The sequence below is a fragment of the Cicer arietinum genome, chromosome 4, assembly GCF_000331145.2.
Source record: "Cicer arietinum cultivar CDC Frontier isolate Library 1 chromosome 4, Cicar.CDCFrontier_v2.0, whole genome shotgun sequence".
In the NCBI taxonomy this organism is placed as follows: Eukaryota; Viridiplantae; Streptophyta; class Magnoliopsida; order Fabales; family Fabaceae; genus Cicer; species Cicer arietinum.
The window spans coordinates 5,578,002-5,589,592 of record NC_021163.2 but is presented as its reverse complement, the minus strand read 5'-3'; the positions used below and the strand labels follow the sequence as shown (position 1 = coordinate 5,589,592).

General features: G+C 33.5%; 2 protein-coding genes across 5 annotated transcripts; one reads left to right on the top strand and one right to left on the bottom strand.

The window, feature by feature from the left end:
- The first annotated feature begins 2,576 nt into the window (after positions 1 to 2,576).
- On the top strand, positions 2,577 to 10,003 carry LOC101499864 (E3 ubiquitin-protein ligase JMJ24). 4 transcript variants are annotated; one of them, XM_004495660.4, is made up of 14 exons: positions 2,577 to 2,760; positions 2,970 to 3,484; positions 3,581 to 3,723; positions 3,813 to 3,912; positions 4,020 to 4,152; positions 4,286 to 4,340; positions 4,467 to 5,106; positions 5,250 to 5,579; positions 6,117 to 6,533; positions 6,647 to 6,719; positions 7,665 to 7,750; positions 8,901 to 9,020; positions 9,185 to 9,255; positions 9,596 to 10,003. In XM_004495660.4, the coding sequence occupies exons 2-14, from the start codon at positions 2,975 to 2,977 to the stop codon at positions 9,693 to 9,695; spliced, it is 2,778 nt and encodes a 925-aa protein (XP_004495717.1). In that variant the 5' UTR covers positions 2,577 to 2,760; positions 2,970 to 2,974; the 3' UTR covers positions 9,696 to 10,003. The 4 variants fall into 4 exon arrangements, with proteins under 4 accessions (XP_004495717.1, XP_012569946.1, XP_027189199.1 ...); XM_012714492.3 differs by having other exon boundaries at positions 2,577 to 2,843; XM_027333398.2 differs by having other exon boundaries at positions 2,577 to 2,876.
- On the bottom strand, positions 9,927 to 11,376 carry LOC101500642 (psbP domain-containing protein 7, chloroplastic). The gene is made up of 3 exons (XM_004495663.4): positions 10,926 to 11,376; positions 10,623 to 10,833; positions 9,927 to 10,490 (listed from the first exon to the last, which is right to left on the bottom strand). The coding sequence occupies exons 1-3, from the start codon at positions 11,248 to 11,250 to the stop codon at positions 10,178 to 10,180; spliced, it is 849 nt and encodes a 282-aa protein (XP_004495720.1). The 5' UTR covers positions 11,251 to 11,376; the 3' UTR covers positions 9,927 to 10,177.
- Positions 11,377 to 11,591: the final 215 nt, after the last annotated feature.

Genomic DNA, 11,591 nt, shown 5'->3' with positions numbered 1-11,591 from the left:
TATATATATATAATTTGCGCATTTTAAATTTTAATGACGTTAGCATAATCTAAGAGAGCTAGCGACCTTATTAGCCTTAGTATTAAGATATGATATATTAGTAGCAGGTGAGTTATATATAATATATTTATTTAATGAGTTTCTTAATTTAATTTCACATAATAATTTGATTTTTTATTTAGTTATAAATAATAATTTAATCTTTTATATTTTAAAATATTAAAGATGCTATTTTTTTTTACAAACCTCAGAAAATTCATCATCATCTTCAAACAAAATTCAAAAAATTCATTATCAAGAAAATTCATATATTTATCAAATCTATAATTTAAATATTCAAATAAATTCATATTTTCATCTCCAACAATAACAATGACATCAAATAAATAAATAACACTTTAAAATTTGATCTCCAAATCACCAAAGTTATTATTATTTTGTATTTTGATAAAATTATTATTATTATTATTATTATTATTATTATTATTATTGTTATTATTATTTGAGTTTTGGGTGATGGGTTTTAAGTTTGTTGAGAGCTTGTATATGTTTGAACAAAGAGAAAACTCATAACTCAAATCTTCCAATGTGATTTTATTTTTTATCAAATTGAAAATTTATAACCTAAATATTATTGTTGAAAATATAAGTATGAGTTTGTTGGAAGATTTAACTTATGAATTTGATGATAATTTAGATTTTATTGAAAATAATAATTGATTTTATGAGTTTTGTTTGAAGATGATGATGAATTTTCTGGGTTTATGTAAATTGTAAAAAATGATAATATTGTTGATATTTTAAGAAATAAAAAATTAAATCGTTATTTAAAATTAACTATACGATCAATTCAAAAAAAAAATAATAAATAACTAAATTGCTATCTAAATTTATATTAAGGGATCACGAGAGGTATTTTGTCTACAATATATATCTTATCCTTAAGTTTTAGTTTAACTAGTAAATTGTGATATTGTTAGACTGAACATCATATCCTGATCTTGAACTCGGACACTTCACAATTATATGCGTAAATTTTTAGTAGTATTTATCATCTTGTCTACATACAAATAATATGTATCTGGAATAAATTTTTTTTTAAAAAAGTTAAGATTACATGACTCATTGTTATTCATAAGAATAAAAAAGTAAATTAGTTTTAAAATATATTTTCTCTTCACCTGTTCAAAATAAAATAATTTTTTTTCATCTATATCCTAAAAAAAAAATTTAATATATCTTATTTTGAAATAATATATATACAGAAAATGTCATTTTTTTAAACACATTAAAATTAATGTGGTTGAGTAAATGTGTTACTAACGCTTGAACAATACTTTCTATCATGACCCTTGACCCAACATAACCCACACTTTTTTGATACTATTTTTGTGGTATTCATTTGTGTTCTAATGCGCTTACTCTTTAGTTTTTCTTAACTATCTGAATTTGAGAATTGTGACACAGCATAACACCTTTATATTCATGGGAATATCCTTTGTTTGGTATAGATTTAAAGATTTTCGCGGTAGACATTTACTATTGTTTCCACCTTATACATATGAAATATAAGTCTCCAAAAAATCATACATGTTATAATATGTTGCAAAACATATGTATAACTTGATATTTCCCACAGTCATACCACTTGATAAGAAGGTTGACAATGTAATTACCAATTAATCGCCATTCTCTTGAATTTACCGTCTCATGGACCATGAAAACTTGGTTGATTCGATCAAAACTATTGACTTTATGACTATTGGACTTGACTTACATATTTCTAGTTTCATAAAATTTATAAATTGTTGTATATAACGTCGTCATCTTATCATAAATTGTTTGAATTAGAGCTTGAATGATTTTCCATTTAATATGTTTTATTTAATTTTATTAATATAATTTAGTTATATTAATATTTTTATTATTTTTATTAATTTATTTTTTTTATTTATTAAAAAAATTAATATATGGTCACATCCCATAATTTGATCTCACGAAAAAGATAATCAAATTTCTTTTAAGTATCACTATTTTATTTTATGACATGTTGAAATTATAAAAAGCAAGACACTTTTGTCTTTTGTATATGAATTTAAGCAGGGTAATTTAAACAGGGTATATTAAAATTATAAATAAAAAAACCATATAGATGAAAAAAATTCCAATTAAACATGTATATAATTAAAACCCCATCCATCCCTTTAATGTTTCCAAAAATGCAAACTTAAAAATTATCCAATTCTTTCCCTTGAATGCCTCTCTTTCCTTGGATGACTATCCAAAACAATTTTATATTAGAAGAAAATAAAAATAGAGACCGATAACAATTATTACCCAAAATACCATTCACTACATAGAGTTGCATAATGAAAATGCCATCTCGTACTAACCCTAAAAAATACGATATTTTAATATTTGTTTTTTTAAGTAGAGGCATTCAGAATGAAAAAAAAAACCCATTTTTGAGTTTAAAAAAGGAATCGCCATTGATTGTTTTTAAAATAAAATAAAATAAAATAAAATGTTGTATAATTTTTTTACCATTGGAGGTCCCAAACAAACACATACCACTATATGGCCTAATTAATACTGCAGACTCAAGAATGGTGATCCCTTCACTTTCTCTCTCTCCCTCGCCTTCACTTACAGTAACCACCTTTCTTATCACACCCAACTTATACTTTCTGCATTTCATCACTAAACGACGTCGCTGCTTCCACATTAAAATGTTCACACCGCGTTACAACTAACTAACAGGTACTTGTACTTTTCTTCACTCAAAGCTATTCTAATTTTCTCTCTGCTTTGCGTCGCGTTAACACTACACAACACAATCTAGGGTTTGTCTTTCTCTCCCTCGTGCTTCATTCATGGTAATAATTAGGGTTTAGTTCAATTCACTCAATTCACAACACACACTAGGTGATTCTCTTTCTTCTCAATTCAATTGTGACTTCCTTGTTCAGAGATAATGGATCAACCGCGATCGAACAACATCGATGAGAATGTAGGGATTCCAGACGATTTACGCTGCAAGAGGTCAGATGGCAAGCAATGGAGATGCACAGCTTTGTCGATGCCAGATAAGACAGTGTGTGAGAAGCACTACATTCAAGCTAAGAAGAGAGCAGCGAATTCCGCCATGAGAGCTAACCTTAAAAAAGCTAAGAGTGATGATTTCGATGCTCCACTTTCTACTACTTTTAATAATCACCGTTCTTCTTCTTCCTCTGGGAAGAAGTTCTTTGATAAAGTTTCTAAGAATCAGTTTCGTTATACTCCCGAGGGTGCTGCCTCTGCACGTCATGCTTCCAATCATGGTGATGGTGACGATTCTCCTGATGGCGTTGACGTGGATGTTGATGTTGACGATGATGCCCCTCTCTATGAAGAGAATTGGGTCTCCGATGATTCGCCTGTTTCTGGCGATGATTCTGCTAAGAAAGCGTCGCACATGAGCCTCGATCCCAATGCTACTACTGTGAGTTTTGTATGTTTGGATAGCTAGTTCTTCATGGAATTGAAGATTTTGTTATGTTGTTGATTTGAAAGGTTGCTTTTTGCAATTGCTTTGCAGGAATGTTCTGATGGAACGTCAGATTCTTCTCAAGACACCGGAGGGCAGACTTGCCATCAGTGCAGGAGGAGTTATCGAAATAGAGTTACTTGGTGCCTTAGGTGTGATAGGAGAGGATACTGTGATAACTGTATATCAACATGGTGAGATGTAATTTTTGTTCTTTTGGTTGGTTTTTTCGCCTCTCCTTGTTTCTGACGGTGACTGGGTGTTATGGTTTACTTCTTTGCAGGTATTCTGACATTTCGTTGGATGAACATCAGAAGACATGTCCTGCATGTCGTGGTATATGTAATTGTAAAATTTGCTTACGCAGTGATAATTCAATAAAGGTATTTTGAAAGTTACTAGTATACCATTTGATTATGCACGCCTTCAAAGTTTTGCAAATGCAATTCCTTTTCCAGACTGTAAAATTTCTGGTTTTGCTGATATTAAGGTTCGGATACGTGAGATACCTGTACTGGATAAGTTACAGTATCTTCACTTGCTGCTCTCGTCGGTGCTTCCCGTGGTAAAGCAGATCCATCGTGAACAATGTTTTGAAGTTGAACTTGAAAAGAAGTTGCGTGGTAAGATGCATTTTAAAGTTTATTTGGGTTTGCTTGCAGCCTTGAACTGCTAGGGTTATTTTGTTGTATTTCACTTTTTTTTCTTGGGTGTACTAGCATTTGACAATGTGGAAAATAATGGTTTCTTTCTCAGGGGCTGAAATAGATCTTCCGAGGACAAAATTGAATGCAGATGAACAAATGTGCTGGTACATGATCTATGGCACTTTTATTGAAATTGATGGTTTTTATGGGTAGAGAAGTATCATCAAAAGAAGTTACTTATTCTTTTGTAGTATATGGTTAATTACTTATGTTGATTTGTTTTCACGCAGCAATTTATGTAGGATACCCATCACTGATTATCACCGACGCTGTCCAAGTTGTTCATATGATTTGTGCCTTATTTGTTGTCGAGATCTTCGGGAAGCTACTGTACATCAGAGTAAAGAACCTCAACTAGAGCAAGCAAAAAATACTGATCGAAACATATTAAGTAAGTTCCCTCATTGGAGATCTAATGATAATGGAAGTATTCCATGCCCCCCTAAGGAGTATGGTGGTTGTGGTTTTTCATCATTAAATTTAAGTCGAATTTTCAAGATGAATTGGGTTGCAAAATTGGTAAAAAATGTGGAGGAAATGGTTAGTGGATGCAGAATGAGTGACGCTGATGGTCCACCAGAAACCGAGTTGAATGCTCTCAGACTTTGCCAATATTCTCAAAGAGAGGCTAGCAATGATAATCATCTTTATAATCCAACATCTGAAGATCTCAAAACCGATGGGATTGGCATGTTTAGAATGCACTGGAAAACTGGTGAACCCATTATTGTGAAGCAAGTATTTGAAAGGTCATCCATTTCAAGCTGGGACCCATTGGTCATATGGAGAGGGATTCTAGAGACAACGGATGAGAAGATAAAAAATGATAACAGAACGGTTAAGGCCATAGATTGCTTAGATGGATCTGAGGTACACATATCTGTAGAGATCTGATCTTTTTGGCAGTTGAAATTGTATTGTATTGTTTTCTTTTTGCTCTGTATTTACTGGTTAATCATTTTTATTATTAAATTACTCTATTTTATGGCTGAATTTAATCTTTGTATTGACAGATTGATATTGAGCTCGGTCAGTTCATGAAAGGATATTCTGAGGGGTGTTTTCATGAAAATGGTTGGCCACAATTATTGAAGCTGAAGGATTGGCCTTCACCCAGTGCATCTGAAGAATTTCTTTTGTACCAAAGACCCGAATTTATCAGCAAACTGCCTTTACTTCAGTATATTCACTCCAAGTGGGGCCTTCTTAATGTTGCAGCTAAATTGCCTCATTACTCCTTGCAAAATGATGTAGGACCCAAGATCTATATATCTTATGGGATTAGTGATGAACTTGGCAGAGGTGATTCTGTGACAAAACTCCACTTCAATATGCGTGACATGGTATATTTCTCTATCCTCACAACCCAAGATATGCAAAATAGTAATTTTTTCTGTCACTTTTGAACTTGAATGGATACAAATTATTTTACAGGCTGCAACTTCATTATAATTTTTGTTCAAATTTCAAGTGCTTTAATATAATTAATTTGACATTTCATTGTTATATGTTTAGTTATGTATTTATTATTGTCTGAATTTTCAGATTAATGCCCGCAGGTTGTTTATATTTGTAAGCATTTACAATTTTCGATTATACATGCTTAGTGACAATATATACTGTGCCAATTAAAATCAAATATCCAAACATATGGATTGTTTACCCAAGCTCTGTAAAGTAGTATATATTTGTGTTTAAGAATTTATATGTTTGTCTATCTGCCTCCTTTTCCTGCTATATTTCCTAGAGTGAAATGTTGGAGTTTTGATTTATTTGAAGAAAGAAAAGGAAAGCAGTAGCCAGTAGGCTATATGAGTAAAGTAACAAATGGCAAATGTGCAGCTTTTTTTTCGGACACCAAATTTAATGGTTTTCAACAGGTTTACCTTTTGGTCCATACAAGTGAAGTGAAGTTGAAGGATTGGCAGAGAACTGAAGTTGAAATGATGCAAAAAACTTATAAGGAATCTGAGGCGAAAGAATCTCACGGGGATCCACAAATATGTTCTAAAGGGAGTTCACTTGATTCATCCCTTTGTACAAAAATTAATGGACTAGATTTGGAATCAGATCAGAAAGATTTTACTATGGATCAAGGATTTGAAATTTATTCTGGCGCAGACGGGAATATGGTCAATTGTGACCTTCCATTAAGACAAAATGGAGACGACTCTGAGAAAACACATCCTGGAGTTCTTTGGGATGTCTTTCGTCGGAAGGATGTTTCAAAGGTGACTGAATATTTGAAAATGCATTGGAAGGAATTTGAGAAGTCAGATGATACAGTAAGTGAATTTGTAAGTCTTGCAAAACTATTAAAAATTTAAAATGATATTTCTTCCCATTTTTCTGGTTAATTTACTTTTTTGATATTTTATTGCTGATGGTAATTGTACTCTCTGATTTCAAGGTTACATGGCCTCTTTATGATGGAGCTATTTTTCTTGACAGACACCATAAAAGAAAGTTGAAGGAAGAATTTGGTAAGATCTTAATTTTCTTTTTATGAATTGTTAAGAACTAGATAGAGAGGTGGTAGTTTAGGTTCACACAGGTGAAATTAAGCCTTGCCCTTAGGGATTTCATCACTCCCACAAAGTTCGACAATTTCTTACTGTTTCTTTTTTTAATGGTGGGCAACAACAAAGATGGAAGTGTAACAAAATGATTCCCTTTATTTGGGCTAAGCTGCCACCATGCGGGATTCAGGGAATGGTCAGATCCATTGTGGCACCCTTACCTTGCATTTGCAAGAGGCTGGTTTCATGACTCAAACTTGTGATTGTTTGGTCACACAGTAGCGCAACGGTAACCATTGTGTCAAGGCTCCCCTCCTCGTCAATTCCCTTTGTTTGGAAGTTTAATTATTTAATATTATGCAGGGGAGTGAATATGAGAACCATTCTGTCATATTCCCAAAGTGCTTGCTATATTTGAGTTTTTTGAGCCAAGGGGAAGGAAAGGGTAGTTACTTTCTCTTGTTTGGACACGTAAGGAAATTAGTGAAATTCCTACCCTGCGCATTTAACCTTTCACCTATCCGCTCATTAATTTTTTTTTTGCCTCCCTTCATTAATCATCCAACATGAGTCAGCCAATGTTTTCCCATTTCATCCATACCTCACCATTCATCAAATGCTTTGTTAATTTTCTGCACACAGCCTTTGGTTTCATTCACTTTACTTTTTTAGTTTTCAATAAAATGTAACTTTGATCCCCTCACAATTTCATTTTTTTCCCTTTTATTTTTTCTTGAATTCCCTCAATTTTTTTTTGGGAAATTTTTCTCCTTGTTTCTCTTTCTGGGTTGATGCATCTTGTGCCAAGTCTTCAGTCTCTTCATAATTTCAGAAAATATTTTTTTTGGCATAAATTAATTGATTTTATTTCTTCCTCCTTTCTAATGTGATTAATGTCTTCGTAAGTAGGAGTGGAGCCGTGGTCATTTGAACAGAATTTGGGGGAAGCTATATTTGTTCCTGCTGGGTGCCCTTTTCAAGCAAGAAATGTTCAGGTGAGTTCACTTCATATAATTTAATTGAAGTCCTTTAGAGTTTTATATCCGTTACTTGAATGACTTCCAAAGGATGAATTTTTCTTGTGATTAAGTATCTACCGACTACCATTATTAATAGAGTTTAATTTGCATGCATTGATAGTGTAAAATATTTTACACTATTAGAACATCATAACCACTAATGTCCATTACTTTAAAGGTGGTTACCATACAAGTCAAACATTTTTGAACATTGGATGGCTGTGATTCACTATCAGTGTAAAAACTCTTTACATTGACAATGTATATAAATTAAATCCTTATCCTTATTAATATTATCTCGTTAGTTATTGTAAATATTTAATGTAGCAACTGAGTTAAAGAGTGATATTCTAGTGCTGATAGTAGCATAACTCATGTAATTCGAATTATATAGAAGCACTCCTATCTAATGCTTTAGTTAATTTGCAATTTTCCCGTTCAGCCTTTTTGAAATTGAAACCAATTAACAGTGATAGGCGGCTTTCTTCATTGTTCTATTACTAATCTATTAAGTATATTGAGTCCAAGTCCTTTAATAACTTCAGTAGTTGTTTTTGGGTTGAGTATTCCTTCCCAAAGTTAATGTTACCCATCCGTCTGTAGGAAGAACTTTACAATTGTAGGCTAAGCGCCTGAAGTTCTATTACAAGTCTACAATCTTGTGTATTGAGGTCACAGTTTAAGTATATAGCATGTCCGGAGATGGAATATTTCTTGGAGTAAAGGCACCTCCCCTCGTTTGCCTTTTCCATTAGAGGGAATTAAACTAATGTGATATGGACAAAGCTTAGGGAGGCCAATGTAATATATTATATGTTTTTTTCAATGGCCTGAACTCCCAAGTCTTAACTAAAGGGGTCAACTCTTTAGGAAGTTATTGAAAATGACAACTAAAATAAAATTTATATTGCAGTTCGTTTTGGTCTAAAATATTAATTTGCTCTGGTTTTTAACTATATTTTATAATAGAATTACCTAGTTTCATTACAAGTGACAATACACTTATCATAGAATATTTAATTTGATGAATTGAACTGGAAACCCTTTTGTTTTATGGAAACATATGAATTCTCCTGTTTCCAACTTGTCATAGATTGTGATAATCTCTGTATTATGAAAATTTCAGTCCACTGTTCAGTTGGGCCTTGATTTCTTGTCTCCTGAAAGCCTGGGGGAAGCTGTAAGATTGGCAGAGGAAGTTCGCTGTCTACCTAATGAACATGAAGCAAAACATCAAGTTTTGGAGGTCAGCAAAGAGAAGAGTTACATATAATTTGTCAAGTTCTCTTTTTTTCGTTATCACTTGCCTATCATTTTTGTCTCCTTTACATAATGCTTGTCATCTATATGTGTTGACCCTTGGATCTTAGCCGTCCTGAATCCTGAACTTATCTGTGGACATTTATGCAGGTTGGGAAGATATCTCTTTATGCAGCAAGTTCAGCAATCAAAGAAGTTCAGAAACTCGTTCTTGACCCGAAGTAAGTAAATTTGAGATTTGACTTATTTATTGTAGTAGTTCTGTTTCTCTCTCTTTCTCTCTCTCCACCCTGTTCCCCCCTCTGTGGCTTGCCCCATTTTTTTTCACCTCAGAACATCTGGAAGTAGAAAATAAATTCGTTTGCATGACTGATGTTATGTCATTATCCTGTGGCTCTAAGTCTTTTTCAACAAGGATTTTGGAATTGGTCAGTTGCCCTGTTGGGTTTCCTGCAAGTTCAACCCTTGACAGAAATGTTATAATTGTTTCCTTATTGTTTGATTGTGTGAAAATAGTTGTTCCCCATTATAGTGAAAACGGCTTGACTGTTGTTTTGCCAGACTTGGCGGAGAGATCGGATATGGAGACCCTAATTTGACTGCAATGGTTTCTGAGAATTATGAGAAGATGTCTAAGCGGAGGCAGATTACTTGTGCTTGAACATCCATCACATTTAGCTCTGCCTCGATTCAGGAAAGTGGTTATGTATAGTAAATGTATTTTGAGCAGTATTTTACAGGCTGGTGGGTGGTATGTTTCAGTGTAGTAGGTCAAATACGTAGATAATTGTTTAATGTGTATAAAAGTTACGGACATTAGAGATAGAGAATATGTAATGAGAGATTCCAGATGTGTATTTAATTTCAAAAAGTGGAATAGAAACATGTAATATAAACAAAGTCACAAATTTGTTTCTATTTGCCCATGCTGACTTCATAATTGAATTCAGAAATGTTTGGAGGTCAAAATTGGCAACAGCCTGGCAACCCCTCTTTGATTACACACACAATTGAACCTGCATTACAACCTTTGCTTTTGAAACATAATAAAAGAGTTACGAACAAGACCTATCGGATTATACGCTGTAACAAAATATAAGGAAAATCATATAAGTATTTGGTTCAAAAGCTTAAATTGAATCACTAAGTTGTGAGATTGAACGAATCAGCAATAGTGTAGAAATCTGTTTTCAATTCTTGCCAGGCTGATTCAGGTGCCTGAGCATTTAATGTAAAGAGCCTACCACCACGAGCACAGCAGACAGAAACGTTGTGTCGTTGAAATGAGGGACTCTCAACTCTGAATTCTAGTTCATAGTATTTAGCGTTGTTAACGGAATCCTCTCTCAAGCTTGACCTTATCAATGTTCCCTTCACGTCCGGGCGCTGCCGCGATCCTGTTATAGTCCGAAGTACAGCTTCCCCTACCTCCTCCGGGCCTCCAAATGCTTCAATCCTTGTAAGAAGTTATTAAAAATACACGTTTTCAATTTTTGTTATGTTAATGAAAATACTAAAAGTGAAATGAGATTGCAATTAACAATTAAGAAGATTATATAAGAAATAAAGTGAAGTGAGTGAGAATTACGAGAAATGTTGAGCAACGGGTGAAACAATAACACTAAGATTGAGTTCCCCAGTGGAACCCGGGGGACCAAATGCGACAATAGGTTCGGTGACATTAGAACGGGGCCGTAAATTCAGCGGAGGAGGATCCAATGATAGTTCCATTTCTCTTTTCTTAGTAGCTCGATACAGCAGTGTCTGATCTCCAACCCAATTCTCCGGGTATATCAATTCTGATATTTAATATGCCATCCAAATTAACAATTAAACCACTATGCTCTCTTTTAATATAAACAATGAATTGAATAATAAATAAATAAATTACCGAATCCCTCCCTTGTGTCAATGTAACGGGTGAAGCCGGCGATGGGATAAAGCACGTCTAGCTTCAGCTTACGGCTGTTATGTGGTGACAAACCGAGAAAAAAGCTTGTGATGCCACCAAAATTTGCTCCCAAAGCTACAAGTGAAGCTGAGCCTATACCCACAAGAAGCCGCCGCTGAAACTTCGTAGCCAATTCCTCCGCAGGAGACCACACTGCCTCTTTCAATTTTAAATTTTCTTCTTTGTCGATCGAACACCTTGCTGTGCCTATGCCATTTCGTTTCAATACCCCAAACCGTGCTTGTACTTGTACTTGCACTGCCATCTTTCAACACTCAACCTTTAATTAATTATGTCTTATATTTTATGTAGATTTCATTTACGTTACATGTATTTTATCCTCTACGTTTAATTTAATGTTAATGTAAATGTAAAAGGCATCTTCCTTTCTTTAATTACCAATAAAGTAAATAAATAATCAAGTGGTGGATTCTGATTGGTTGGAATACCATAGCCCTTATCTAGTTTTTGTGGCTCTCATTCCTTTGGGTTCTCTTAAACCATTACACTACATTTTAATTTGTGCATCTATTTGCCAATATATTGAATTAGAAAATGTAAAGCTCTTAAATAAATAAAAATTATTTCAAGTGATTGATTAGTAGT